The sequence below is a fragment of the Oncorhynchus keta genome, chromosome 5 (genome assembly GCF_023373465.1).
Source record: "Oncorhynchus keta strain PuntledgeMale-10-30-2019 chromosome 5, Oket_V2, whole genome shotgun sequence".
In the NCBI taxonomy this organism is placed as follows: domain Eukaryota; kingdom Metazoa; phylum Chordata; class Actinopteri; order Salmoniformes; family Salmonidae; genus Oncorhynchus; species Oncorhynchus keta.
Window position 1 is genome coordinate 4,520,586 of NC_068425.1, and position 15,419 is coordinate 4,536,004.

At 46.2% G+C, this 15,419-nt stretch overlaps 1 protein-coding gene across 6 annotated transcripts in view; it reads right to left on the bottom strand.

Moving 5' to 3' along the window:
• Positions 1-15,419, bottom strand: part of LOC118384346 (pre-B-cell leukemia transcription factor 1) — a 51,963-nt gene that overhangs the window by 3,625 nt on the left and 32,919 nt on the right. For 2 of the 6 annotated variants that reach the window (XM_035770777.2, XM_035770774.2), the window contains 6 exons: positions 6,913-7,160; positions 6,522-6,712; positions 6,260-6,395; positions 5,810-5,966; positions 1,714-1,841; positions 53-139 (listed from right to left, as the gene is read on the bottom strand). In XM_035770777.2, the coding sequence (XP_035626670.1) occupies positions 53-139; positions 1,714-1,841; positions 5,810-5,966; positions 6,260-6,395; positions 6,522-6,712; positions 6,913-7,160 (947 nt within the window). The remainder of the gene's footprint in view (positions 1-52; positions 140-1,713; positions 1,842-5,809; positions 5,967-6,259; positions 6,396-6,521; positions 6,713-6,912; positions 7,161-15,419) is intronic. The other 4 variants (XM_035770778.2, XM_035770780.2, XM_035770775.2 and 1 more) reach the window with 3 other exon arrangements.

The window sequence follows — 15,419 nt, forward strand, 5'->3', positions numbered from 1 at the left end:
TGTTGATAGGCATGCATTTCTTTAGGTCCAAATAAAAGGAGGTTTGACTCACGTCGAGGCGGTGTGGGGCGTAGAGGGCGCTAGTGGTCAGCTCCTCATAGCCTGCCGTCAGGCGTGTAACATGGTGCAGGGTATCCACCTGGACGGAGACAAGACAGGCGCCATCAGCTACGAGATGCATGCACATATACACACATTTTCATTGTTTTACTATTCTTGTGGGGAGTTTAGGTCCCCCACAAGGATCGAAGAACAAACACACACACACACACACACACGACCTGGGTCCAAAAAGGATTTGTTTCCTTTCAAATACTTTGAGCGCATTTAATTGGCACAGGCTTGGTTCCGTTGTGCCACACAAGCTCAATCAAGTGCAGGAAAAGTGTTTGGAAGATAACATACTATTTGAACCCGGGTCTGGCATACACACACAAACACATAGATACACATCAATCAGGGCATAGTCTCACACAAACACGGGGGAATTAAAGGAACTTTAAAGCTTCCACAAACCTCTGCTGTATCGGTCAATGCAAAAGCAGCATGGCTCTTGGTTTGGACTGCTGGTTCCCTACGAGCTAACCTCTGCATACTTCTCTGTACAACCCTGACTTTGGGTTCATACACTATCCATCCGCCTCTCTGCTATCACAGTTCTAACATTACAAGCCAATATCTAATGCTCCTGTATTGTTCATTCCAAGATTGATGAGATGAAATGATTTCTACCTAATTTAAATCGCACGATGTTGTATTCTCAGTCATCACTGATGGAATGCAGAAAATGCTGCCTACCATCCGGTTAGTCAGGGAGAATCTCAATTGCATTCGTGTCCTCTCTCCACCTTCTCAAAACCTATTGGATGAGAAAGCCAGCGGTCTCGCCCCTCTGACATTCTCCTCCAATGGGTTTTGAGAAGGATGTGGACACAGCAGAGTCAAGGAAATGCAACTGAGGAATTTCCCTCAACCACTGACCGCCCAGGCTAACCTCAGGCTGTTTACAGCAGAAATCTGTGGATCCTCTTCAGCAACACCGCACTTCCACAGGTTTACAAACAGAGGAGGGCAACAACAGCAGAGTAATGGGGAGTAGAGGGGGGGCCTTTGGCTTCCATGGTGACAGGATGGAGAGAGGGCCATGGGCTGTCTGCGTCCCAAATGGTACCATATTCATCAAAAGTAGTGCACTATATAGGCATTTGGAGAAAACGTGGACATAGAGATGAAATGGATGGATAAATAACTGGGGGAGAATGGTAAGGTAGGTACACCAAAGGCTTAACTGAAACAAGGTGGAGAGAGAGGGGGAAGGGCCAAAATGTACCTGAGGCATGTTTCTCTGCTATGTGGAACAGGGACAGGTGCCACAGGGGGTCTTGGGTTGGGTGTTTAGGGATCAGGGGTGAGGAGAGGGAGGTGGGGGTCATCATAGCTAGGAGGAGCTGGGTGTCTAGGGATGTTTGGGGTAGTAAAGTCCCGGAAACCTCCCCAAAATGCCCTGTTTTTTATTTTTTTTAATGAAATGTTGTTTGAACAAATTCCAGGATTGCCTTCACTATTCCCTCCCAATTCCAGAAATCCTCCAACCAGGATTGTGAGAACCAGGACATTTTGTGAACATTACAGAGATTTTGCAAACCTAGAGAGACTGGATTGGAGGGGGTTGGAGCATTGAGGCAGGCTTTCCTAGAGGTCCTCAGTGCCTACCTGGGGCTGCAGAGAGGGAGAGATGTTGAGGACGGCCTCCCCAGCCCCGTTGAGGTTCAAGGGGTGCAGGCCGAGGTAGGCAGCAGCAGCGTCGCCAGCATGAGACAAGCTGTATGACCCTGACGACCCTGCAGGCAACACACGCTGTGTCAGCCAATCAGGCATCTCAGTGTGGCTCTGTCAGTCAAATCAGGCACCGCAGTGTGCCGGGCGGGGTCAGAGATCACAGTTCAACCAAGAAGTTAAAAGTACACTGGCTTTTGAAAAGAGACCTTCATACCCGTGCTCACAACCCGTTGGCTAGTGTTGAAAACATGAGGATCGTGGACCACAGTCAGAGTGTTTAGAATGAGGTGAGCAATGATTTAGTCGCTCGTGACAGAGCCTTCTGGGTGCCAAGATGATCCAATACATTGTACAGCTTCAATGCTCCTTCCGTGGCCTCCAACTGCTCTTAAACGCTAGTAAAACCAAATGCATGCTTTTAAACCGTTCGCTGCCTGCACCCGCACGCCTGACTAGCATCACCACCCTGGATGGTTCCGACCTTGAATATGTGGACACAAGTACCTAGGTGTCTGGCTAGACTGCAAACTCTCCTTCCAGACTCATATCAAACATCTCTAATCGAAAATCAAATCTAGAGTCGGCTTTCTATTCCGCAACAAAGCCACCTTCACTCACACCGCCAAACTTACCCTAGTAAAACTGACTATCCTACCGATCCTCGACTTCGGCGATGTCATCTACAAAATTCCTCCCAACACTCTACTCAGCAAACTGGTTGCAGTTTATCACAGTGCCATCCGTTTTGTCACTAAAGCACCTTATACCACCCACCACTGCGACCTGTATGCTCTAGTCGGCTGGCCCTCGCTACATATTCGTCACCTGACCCACTGGCTCCAGGTCATCTACAAGTCCATGCTACGTAAAGCTCCGCCTTATCTCAGTTCACTGGTCACAATGGCAACAACCACTCGTAGCACGCGCTCCAGCAGGTGTATCTCACTGATCATCCCTAAAGCCAACACCTCATTTGGCCGCCTTTCGTTCCAGTTCTCTGCTGCCTGTGACTGGAACGAATTGCAAAAATCGCTGAAGTTGGAGACTTTTATCTCCCTCACCAACTTCAAACATCTGCTATCTGAGCAGCTAACCGATCGCTGCAGCTATACATAGTCTATCGGTAAATAGCCCACCCATTTTTACCTACCTCATCCCCATACTGTTTTAATTTATTTACTTTTCTGCTCTTTTGCACACCAATATATCTACCTGTACATGACCATCTGATAATTTATCACTCCAGTGTTAATCTGCTAAATTGTAATTATTCGCCTACCTCCTCATGCCTTTTGCACACAATGTATATAGACTCTTTTTTTCCTACTGTGTTATTGACTTGTTAATTGTTTACTCCATGTGTAACTCTGTGTTGTCTGTTCACACTGCTATGCTTTATCTTGGCCAGGTCGCAGTTGCAAATGAGAACTTGTTCTCAACTAGCCTACCTGGTTAAATAAAGGTGAAATAAAAAAAATTAAACAGTTGGATCCTAAATTTCCACCTTCCTCACGTTGTGAATGAAGTATGAGGCTAGTGCAGAACAATGAAATAGCCAAACTATAGGGCCAACTGCAACCTTCTTGTTCGAAACAGACCAAAATCAAGACAACACAAATGTCTTATTACATGAAAAACGGCGGTCGAAGTTTTCGTTAAACTGTTTTCGTTAAACGAGTGAGCGTCAAAGTGGAATTCAGACATTTTGTAGTTGTTAAGTCTTGAAACCGAGTGCTGATACCCGACAGTCCACCAGCGAGCTGCAATCTTACTGCAGGAGAGGCAGACCATGGAAATAGAATTCAGATAATAATAGAATAGATTTCTATGAAGCAGACATACAGTATGGCTCACAATGACAATGGTACATCACCTACCTGCTCCTGTCTGCTTCCTGAGCAAATAGGGGTAGCTGGTACATAGCTGGTACATACGTGTGTGTGTGTGTATACCGTTCAAAAGTTTGGGGATCACTTCGAAATGTCCTGGTTTTTGAAAGAAAAGCTAATTTCTTTGTCCGTTAAAATATCAAATTGATCAGAAATACAGTGTTGACATTGTTAATGTTGTAAATAACTATTGTAGCTGGAAACAGCTGATTTTTAATGGAATATCTACATAGGTGTACAGAGGCCCATTATCAGCAACCATCACTCCTGTGTTCCAATGGCACGTTGTGTTAGCTAATCCAAGTTTAATTTTAAAAGGCTAATTGATCATTAGGAAATCCTTTGCAATGATGTTAGGCACAGCTGAAAATGGTTGTTCTGATTAAAGAAGCAATAAAAAGCGCTATTCTGTGAAGGGAGTAGTGCCAGATCTTCAGTTTCTTGGCAATTTCTTGCACGGAATAGCCTTAATTTCTGAGAACAAGAATAGACGGATGAGTTTCCGAAGAAAGTTCTTTGTTTCTGGCCATTTTGAGCCTGTAATCGAACCCCAAAATGCTTCTTTAATCAGAACAACCGTTTTCAGCTGTGCTAACATAATTGCAAAAGGTTTTTCTAATGATCAATTAGCCTTTTAAAATGATCAACTTGGATTAGCTAACACAACGTGCCATTGGAACACAGGAGTGATGGTTGCTGATAATGGGCCTCTGTACGCCTGTGTAGATATTCCATAAAAATAGCATAACAGCTGTTTCCAGCTACAATAGTCATTTACAACATTAAAATGTCTACACTGTAGTTGATGTTATTTTAAACAAACCATAAAAAAGTGCTTTTCTTTCAAAAACAAGGACATTTCTAAGTGACCCCAAACTTTTGAACGGTAGTGTGTGTGTGTGTATATGTATGTACACTAATGCAAAGGTGTGCTGGCTGCTAGATAAAGACAGACAGCCAACAGGGTGACTGTAGGAGTTTGCAGTAGTAGTAGGATAAATAAATAAGAAATATATCATGTTAAAATGACGATATCGAAAGAGGAAATGGTGAAATTGAACAGAAACCATTCAGACATTCAGAAAGAAAAAATACAATTGGATTGGATTTAATTGGATTTATAATCCGATGGGGGACGATGGTCATTTCCTACTAAGAGTTATTGCTTAGGGCAATAGCCCAGCAGCTAAGATACTGCTGAGTCAAGCTACATTTATCCCTGAAAATGACCACTTTCTACAACATTAAAGCCACTTTTTAATTGGTTTTACCCCCTTTTCCTCCCCAATTTCGTAGTATCCAATTGTTTTAGCTACTATCTTGTCTCATCGCTACAACTCCCATACGGGCTCGGGAGAGACGAAGGTTGAAAGTCATGCGTCCTCCGATACACAACCCAACCAAGCTGCACTGCTTCTTAACACAGTGCCATCCAACCCGGAAGCCAGCCGCACCAATGTGTCGGAGGAAACACCGTGCACCTGGCAACCTTGGTTAGCGCGCACTGCGCCCGCCCCGCCACAGGAGTCGCTGGTGCGCGATGAGCCTACCGGCCAAACCCTCCCTAACCCAGACGACGCTCAGCCAATTGTGCGTCGCCCCACGGACCTCCCGGTCGCAGCCGGTTACGACAGAGCCTGGGCGCGAACCCAGAGTCTCTGGTGGCACAGCTGGCGCTGCAGTACAGCGTCCTTAACCACCCGGGAGGCCCCATTAAAGCAACTTGTAACGAGGAGATTATCAATCTGGTCCAAAATAAGATTTGGTCAAAAAAAAAACTCCACTATAGAAAATCTGTGAGCGCAATGACATCACAGCAATGCATCAGACACCAAACAAGCAGAGGAACAGAAGAAAAGCCAGACAGACAGACAGCCAGACAGCCAGACAGAGGCAGACAGACAGACAGCCAGACACGCAGCCAGGCAGGCAGACAGGACAGACAGCAACGCAGACAGGAAAAGACAGCAATGCAGACACTGTCCTCATTCTGTGTATGTGGTTCTACACTTCTGCCAGTGTGTATGAACTACAATGTGTGTGTAATAGCATGGACCTCAGCTGATTGGTGTGGGGAGGCAGGGTGATTGAGATGGATGGAGGGGTGGGGGTCAGGGGTGGTTGGCAGGGGCACACGGTACCTGAGTTGGGCGTCGCCGGAGAGTTAGCCTGGCTAGCCTGTGCCGACACGCTGGCAGCATCCACCGCTGTTTTAACTGCGTAGAGGTTCGCTTCCTCCTGGAACTTACCAATGTTCTTCTTGTACCGTATTCTCTTGTTGCCGAACCAATTTGAAACCTGAGGGGGAGACGGACAGACACCAGTGTATTAGTTAGTGTATCCCCTAGATGTCTTTCCAGGGTTGTATTCATCAGTGCACGCCGTAGCAAAATGTTTCCCAACGGAAAACGAAAACAAACCGTTCGTACTGGAAAATGTCAGGTAGTCCATCCCTGTTTCAGTGCATTTTCAATTGAAACCAAACAAAGCTAAATTATTTTAGGCAGGGGAACAGACCCCCTACCTATACATTAAAAGGGGAAAAGCTGGTTTCAGTCCACTGGCAGCAGAAGTGTGTGGTGCGGTGGTACCTGGGAGACTGTGATGGCACACTTCTTGGCCAGCTCTTCTTTAGCCTCCTCACTGGGGTAGGGATTGGACAGGTGGGAGTAGAAGTACTCGTTCAGAACCTCTGTAGCCTGCTTGTTGAAGTTACGCCTCTTACGCCTGACCGAGACATTGATACGAGACACACACAAAGTCAGTCAGACATGATTCATCTCGGAACAATTTTTTTAAAAGCCCTGCAGGTAACAAATGAAATTGCAGCAAAACTCTTAAGCACAGACAGACCTGGCGTCGAGGAATCTGGAGCGTAAGATCATGACGGCCTCGCAGGTGCTCTGTTTGAGCTGCATCTGGATGGAGCTGAACTTGCGGTGGATGATGGCCACCATGCGCTCGATCTCCTTGGGAGAGATGGGCCGCGTGCGAGACTGCTCCCTCAGCAGGTTCATCACGTGGTTGGTGAACTCACTGCATGCCTGGGGTGTAGGGGCGGAGGAGGGGGAGGATAAGGGAGAAATGGAGACTATCAACACAAAGGTTTAACTTAAATTCAGTCCAGTTTCACAAAATAACACAAATTCCCACAAAAACACTCATCTTTGAAGGTGAGAGAGAAATACGTGTGTACTGTTTTTCCTCCAGAATCTGTGTAAATGCATTTCCCTCTCTCTCCTACCTGTTCATATTTCTCCAGCTCAGAGTGGTAGATCTGTCTGATCTGGGCCAGCTTGGCTCTGTAGTCTGAGTGTTCGATGCCTCCGTCAGCGCCGGGCGACCCTCCTGCTGCTGCTGCAGCCGCCGCCGCCGCAGCCGAGCCCCCGCCCTTCTCTGGGCCAGACACGCCCTCGGCCAGCAGCATGTTGTCCAGACGCATGATCTGGGGGTCTGGGGGGTCCTCATCCTGAATGCCTCGGATACTCAGCACTGGAGAGGAGGCGAAGAGAGAGAAAGAAATTCAATAAAACAAATCAGGCATTAAAGGATAAAGGAGCACCGTGTCTCAATTGCAACGTCGGAGTCATTCAGATTCAACCCCTTATCCGACCCTAGGCACTTGAGGTAGATCTGACGAAGTTGGATAGGCAATATGGTAATAACACTCTCAGATAGGCCAGGTAGAATGTTTGTCATACTGCTTAGGCCAATTTCTTTCAGATTTACATTTAAGTCATTTAGCAGACGCTCTTATCCAGAGCGACTTACAAATTGGTGCATTCACCTTATGACATCCAGTGGAACAGCCACTTTACAATAGTGCATCTAAATCTTTTAGGGGGGTGAGAAGGATTACTTATCCTATCCTCCAAATCTTTAGAAGTGCCTCAGCTAGGGGTTGTTTCTGGACTGGGGCTTTAGTTTGAAGTTTTAATGTACCGAAAAAAAGTTTCCAAATAGGCAAATCTGTATTTTCTCTACCGGAGAGGATGATTTTTCCAGGTTCCAGCAGGTGCAAGGGAAGGGAGGACAGTAGCACACTTCATCAATACTAAAAACCTCAAGGAGAAGTTCCCTAGCTGTCAAAACAACCCTGTCGATTCTCTCCCTTATGGCATCCTAGAAGTAGTGCACTTTAAAAATGGTTAGGGTTCCATTTGGGACACACATAAATTCTTAAGTGAATTCTAAATTAGCAGTACCCTATTTTAACACCAGGTGGCAGTGTGGCGCCTCAGTCAGTGTCAGGCTGCCAGTTCAGAGCAGAGAGAGGCAGGCAACAGCAACATGAGGCATGGGCAGAGTAATGGGAGTGCATGTGCTGTCACTGCAAGCTCGGCTGGCCATAAGTACAGCTTTCAGCCGCTCTGCTATTCCACTGTATTAAACCCAGGACCTCTGTCAGCCCCCAGCCACACACTCATCTCTCCCTCTTACAGATAGACACCCACACACAGAGGCACAGATGCACATATGGAGGCACACAGTACACACTCAGACACAACACACACAGGTGCAAACAGACACGCACATTGCCCTCAATGCACAGACTCCTATACACAAACACACTTTGGACTCACAGCCTTTGTTTTAACACCATCATGCCGTACTGTACATTGTCCTTTCAAGCAACTACTGTAGATGTGCAACCTAACCAGGCTAGCACTGTACATCTTGGCTTGGTTTTGCTCAGTAGAGTGAAAGGGGTATAAGAGAACTGGAGCATTCCTGTATTAAAGCCAAGCCCAGTAACTCTCTCAGAGCCGGTTCTATCCAACTTACTGTTCACAGTACAGGAATATATACTGAACAAAAATATAAAAACTCAACATGTAAAAGTGTTGGTCCCATGTTCATGAGCTGAAATAAAAGATTGCACAAAATGTTTATTTCTCTCCAATTTTGTGCACACATTTCTTTATACATCCCTGTTAGTGAGCATTTCACCTTTGTCAATATAGCCCATCCACCTGACAGGTGTGGCATGTCAAGAAGCTGACTGAACAGCATGATCATTACACAGGTGCACCTTGTGCCGGGGACAATAAAAGGCCACTTAATGTGCGGTTTTGTCACACAACACCACAGATATCTCAAGTTGAGGGTGCATGCAATTGGCATGCTGACTGCAGGAAGGTCCAACTGAGCTGTTGCCAGATAATTTAATGTTAATTTCTCTACCATAAGCCGCCTCCATTGTTTTAGAGAATTTGGCAGTATGCCCAACCAGCCTCACACCACAAGTAACCACACCAGCCCAAGACCTCCACATCTGGCTTCTTCACCTACAGGATCATCGGAGACCAGCTGATGAAACTGAGGAGTATTTCGGTCTGTAATAAAGACCTTTTGTGGGGGAAAAATGAATTGGACTGGCTGGGCCTGGCTCCCCAGTGGGCGGGCCTATGCCCTCCCAGGCCTGCGCCCCTGCCCATTCACGTGAAATCGATAGACTATGGCCTAATGATTTTATTTCAATTGACTGATTTCCTTTTACGGACTGTAGAAAGAGTAAAATCGTCAACATTGTTGCGTTTATATTTTTTGTTCAGTATATAAATGTGTGTGTGTGTGTGTGTGTGTGTGTGTGTGTGTGTGTGTGTGTGTCCAAGGGTTGGGTACAGCAGGATACATTTCCCTCTTGCATGGATAAATAAAGTATTTTTGTTAAAGACATAACAAGCAGCTGTTCTGTACAGCTTACAGTTCTGGAACAGAGGAAAGACAAGAGACAATTCTATTTCTACCCGGCTTTATTCTCTCTGGGTTAACACAGCCATGGGAGAGAGTTCTTCAGAACACAGAACATTAAATACATCTGGGACATTTCCTGCACTTCAATGGTAAAATGATATGGGTCTATCCATCGAGTCTTGAAAAGTACTCACAACCAAGTGGCAGGGCCTGCTGTTGGACTGGAACACTAACTCTGGATTGGGGATTTACCGTGTAGTTACTGGACACTTCAGATAAAACAATGTTTCCACAATAAAGTCAGTATCCTTTCTGTTAGTGTACTACTTTAAAGTTCATCCTAACAATTCTGCCCACCCCCCCTCAACAATGGTCTCTCTCCCTCTCTTCTCTTAACTTTCCCTCCTTTTCTATAAACTTATTTTCTCCCCTGCTGTTGCTCTCTTTTTCTTGTTCCCTCTGGCCTCCGTTGTTTTCTCCATCTAGATCCTGTCTCTGTTCTCTCCGAGACACATTCCTCCACTGTTGCTCCACCTCTCATCCCTGCTCACGGCTCAGGAATGCAGCAGACCCAGCCGACTGAACTAGTGACCCCCGATTGGCCCATCACTCTCTCTCCCCCTCTCCACTCACAAAGCTAAACTTTAGTACTTATCGGCTAGGTAGAGAGAAAGTGCTTTTACGATGTGTATGCAAACTATGCACCTACTTGCTAAGGTTTCTAGAGTTGTGTGTGCTTGTGAATAGATTGTGTTTTAAGTGTTAGGCTAATCCTCTATCTTGTGTGTGTGTGTGCTCTCCAGTAAGTCTGTAGCTTCCAGACTCTGTGTGTTCGTGCGTGTGTGTAGAAGTCAGTCTGAGCTGTCCCGTCCCAGACACTGTTCCAGACAAACCATTTCCCGATCCAGCAGACAGTGCAATACACCGGAGGCCCAGAATATTCAGACATTGGCTCAAAAAACATGAAATAGTATTTTGTTACCTTCCAGCTCGTCTAGACCAACAACATCAATGGAATAGTCCCAAAGGTACAAACCCCACCCATCTAGCACTCCAGGCAAAACACACTTCAAAAATGTTTGCTTTTGGTCAGTTAGTGTTATACATGGATGCAGTGGCCATAGAAGGAATAGCCAACTGACCGACAGCTCAAGAGGTCAAGCTTGCCTCTCCGGGTCTTTCCCCTCCATCCTGCCCCACATCTCTGCTTACACACACCCTCCAACCCCCCAGTTCTCATTATTATAGCCCCCAGCTGTAGCCCCTAACGACCTCAGATTCTCCTAATTACTCCAATTATTAAGCTGTGATTTCTGACAATCGCACACATCTATTAGGGCCTATGCACTCAGTACTGAGCAGTCGTAATGCATTTTCCAATAAAGCAATAAGGAGCTGGTGTTTGCGGCCACAATACAATTACATAGTAAAAAAGACACACAATAGCACCCTAGGTTGTGTGGCATTGAGACAGGCAGCTCTTCTCCTATCGTCTCGCTACAGCCATACTATGAAATATTCAGGCTCTCCAGCTGGGGTTTCAACTGCATACATAATCCTGAAGCTCATTCCTGCCTCACAGCCAATATCGCTATGCACACAGGCTAGAACACAATTGTGCGTATAGTAGGCAGCGCAGGTTGGTAGGTACACACTCTAGGCCCCTCAAACTCAACTCTGGACCTCAAAGCCACTTCCACCGCATTTGGTTTCTTCTCCATTGTTCCCCTCTAATCAGGGAGTGATTTAGACCAGGGAAACCAGGTGTGTAATTAATGATCAGGAAGAACAGAAAGGCAGCAGGCTCCGGACCTCGTAGGGTCAGAGTTGAGAAGCCCCGCTCTCGGCCTACTTGTGTGGCAGGGTGAGGTTGAAGGCTACCCCTAACAGAGCAGCAGTGTCTTCAGTACATTAGGGGGAGATGCATGTTCCCCCGAATACATTCAGGCCTTCATCCAACCCTCAGCTCATGGCACACATACACTTTTTATCCCACGTCTGTCTTCTCTCGCTCTGTCCTGCATCCCCTTTTCACTCCTCCCCACCCCATACCCTCTCCTGTATCCCCCCTCTCTCGCGCCCCCCCCCCCACTCCAGCGCCGCTCTCTCTCCATTTCAGTTGAGTTCTCCATGTGAGCTGCAATCCCTCATGCTGTCAGCCCCCACCTCTCCTCCTCCTCCTCTCCTCCCTCCATCTCCTCCTCCTCCTCCTCTCCCTGTAGACAGACAGGATTAGCATTTTAATTGCCTCAGCTCCCTTGGGTATTCTCAGCCTTCCACTGAGGGAGCGAACCGGGGAGAGAGAAAGAGAGAGAGAGAGAGAGAGGGGGAGAGAAAAAGTAAGGATAGAGGGCAGCCTAGAAGGAGAACCAAGGAGAATTGGAAAAACAAGGGAGTCACAGGAGGAGACATAAAAGCAGAGAGAGGCAAAGGAAGACTATGAGAAAGAAAAGGCAAGAGGGAACAGCAGAATAAGAACGCTTCAGAAATGCTCTCTGCTACGACACCGTAACTGGATCCAGAGGAAAACAATGGTCCAAAAGGAAGGAGGTTCCAAGCTACACAACCTTCACACAAGAAGGAACTACATACAGGTCAAGGCTTGACATTCTGGCGAATTCGCCGTCAGTACCAAGTAAAAGTCACTGGCCCAAATGAGAGAGAGAAAAAAGACTGGTCTTCAGAGAAGAGGAGGATGTGCAGTAAACCCTTTGTGAAATAAATTCACTATGAGCAAAGTTCCCAGTTTTACGCCAAGGTTGAAAATATCACATAAAAAGCAAAATATCAAATATTTTCAACCTAGGTCTATGACACCCATAGACTTCTATAAGGAGTACTCTGTAAATTTAAATTTGATGACGAAAGCAACCTAGTGGCATCAGAAAGGAAGAGTGTAAAGTGACTCTGGGCCCCGGGGAGGAAATTGAAGACTGTTACTGAACCCACAGGTTGAATTAGGATCCCCATGCTACAGCGGGAGTCGTCTGAGTGCTGTCTGGAGTAGTAGTCCTAATCCAGGGGTATCCTCTTCCATTTTCCCTCCTCCCTCTAGTACAAATAATAATATATCCCTGGTGTAACAGAGGTCGGGAACCACGCTCAGATGTTTATTTATGTATTTAACTAGAATAAATTCTTATTTACAATGACTGCCTACCCCGGCAAAACCCTAACACTGGGCCAGTTGTGGGACTCACCAATCACAGCCCGGAATCGAACCAGGGTCTGTAGTGACACCTCTAGCACAGATGCAGTGCCTTTAGACCTCTGCAACACTCCCAAGGCTTTAGCGCAACAGGCTAACAATCTTGAAGCCCGGTCGTTGGCGTGCAACAGCAAACAAGCTGCACAAAAGGTGCCGCTAGAGGTTCATAAGTAAGTAGGGAGGTGAGGGCATCGTAACATCTTTAGCTACACGAGTTGTCAATTGGGGACGACAATCATTCCAACAACAGTTGGGCCTATATTCCACAAAACGTTTTAGTCTATCGAATGGTACTTTTTGGAGAGGGGCAGTAGTAAGCTGTGGATGTGTCAGGTCCTGCTTTAAGCAGCGTCTGTGGTTGTGTTGGTCCTCTTAACTGAAAGCCTGTGGCACACACCCAGGCACACACACAAAAACAAACAAGCGGTCACACAAATGGTCAGTGTGCTTCCTTCCTGAGCCAGGGAGTGGTGAGTGGTCATTGTCAACACCGTGTGATCAGGGGTGTGAATGGGAGATGTCCCACCCTGGGCAAACACAGTGAATACCATTGAGCATGAAATTAACCCTTTGTTAACGAGAGACGACATCTATGGAGACCAGAGCAAATCGGGGACAAAAGGCTTCAATCAGATCTAGGCCTATAAGGCTCAACACATACCTCCTGTTCTCAGGTGCTCTACGTGAGCCTTTACCATCCAACACATTCTCCATAATAAGCCTCCACTTGAAGAGCAGCAGGCATGAGATGAAGAGAGGAGGAGTGAGACGCAGGAGGGTATTTAACATGTTTTCCTTTATTTAACTAGGTTAGTCAGTTAAGGACAAATTCTTATTTACAATGACGGCCTACCCCGGCCAACTCGAACCAGGACGATGGGCCAATTTTTCGCCGCCCTATTGCGACTTCCAATCACGGCCGGTTGTGATACAGCCTGAAATCGAACCAGGTCTGTAGTGACGACTCCAGCACTGAGATGCAGTGCCTTCGACCGCTGCGCCACTCAGGAGCCCTCCAAAGAGATTAGGTAGATGTATCCCTTAAAGTGGCCGTTGTCCCTCTATCCCTCCTTCACTCGCTCTCCTAGTGTTGTCATGACACCAGAATTTTGACTGATACCAGGTTTAGTATCAAAATACCATGTAAAAAAAAAAGAACGTATTAGCCAAAAATCACAGAATTGCAGTTGACGCAGACAGAAAACTTCTTCTTCTGCTCTGTCCAGCGTTGGGCATCCTTTGAGTTCAATCTCATTACATTAAATGTGATGATATAATTAAGTCTATGATTTCAAATCAAATTTTATTTGTCACATATACAAGGTTAGCAGATGTTAATGCGAGTGTAGCGAAATGCTTGCGCTTCAGTTCCGACAATGCAGTAATAACCAACGAGTAATCTAACCTAACAATTCCAAAACTACTACTTTATTTATACACACAAGTGTAAAGGGATAAATAATATGTACATAAAGATATATGAATGAGTGATGGTACAGAACGGCATAGGCAAGATGCAGTAGATGATATAGAGTACAGTATATACATATGAGATGAGTAATGTAGGGTATGTAAACATAAAGTGGCATAGTTTAAAGTGGCTAGTGATACATGTATTACATACAGATGCAGTAGATGATAGAGTACAGTATATACATATACATATAAGATAAGTAATGTAGGGTATGTAAACATTATATTAAGTGGTATTGCTTAAAGTGGCTAGTGATACATTTTTACATCAATTCCCATCAATTTCCATTATTAAAGTGGCTGGAGTTGTTGGCAGCAGCCACTCAATGTTAGTGTTGACTGTTTAACAGTCCGATGGCCTTCAGATAGAAGCTGTTTTTCAGTCTCTCGGTCCCTGCTTTGATGCACCGGTACTGACCTCGCCTTCCGGATGATAGAGGGGTGAACAGGCAGTGGCTCGGGTGGTTGTTGTCCTTGATGATCTTTATGGCCTTCCTGTGACATCGGGTGGTGTAGGTGTCCTGGAGGGCAGGTAGTTTGCCCCCGGTGATGCGTTGTGCAGACCTCTGCTCTCTGGACAGCCTTGCGGTTGTGGGAGGAACAGTTGCCGTACCAGGCGGTGATACAGCCCGACAGGATGCTCTCGATCGTGCACCTGTAGAAATTTGTGAGTGCTTTCTGTGACAAGCCGAATTTCTTCAGCCTCCTGAGGTTGCGCCAACAGAAATCGCCGCCTCGCTTCGCATTCCTAGGAAACTATGCAGTATTTTGTTTTTTTACGTGTTATTTATTACATTGGTACCCCAGGTAATCTTAGGTTTCATTACATACAGTCGGGGGGAACTACTGAATATAAGAGCATCGTCAACTCACCATCATTACGACCAGGAATATGACTCTCCCGAAGCTGGTCCTGTGTTTTGCTTTCCACCCAGGACAATAGATTGGATCCCAGCCGGCGACCCTAAACAACGACGCCGTAAAAGGGGCAAACGAGGCGGTCTTCTGGTCAGGCTCCGGATACAGGCACATCGCACCCGAGCATACTACTCGCAACATGGCTCATTCGAGAGACGCTAACGGAATCGGTGCAGCCAGCTGGTTTCTTAATTCATCGCGCCGACAGAAACAAGCATCTTTTCTTTCTGGTAAGAAGAGAGGCGTATGCGTATGCGTTATGATTAACGAGACGTAGTGTGATCATAACAACATACAGGAACTCAAGTCCTTCTGTTCACCTGACTTTGAATTCCTCACAATCAAATGTCGACCGCATTATCTACCAAGGGAATTCTCTTCGATTATAATCACAGCCGTATATATTCCCCCCCCCAAGCAGACACATCGATGGCCCTGAACAAACTTTATTTGAC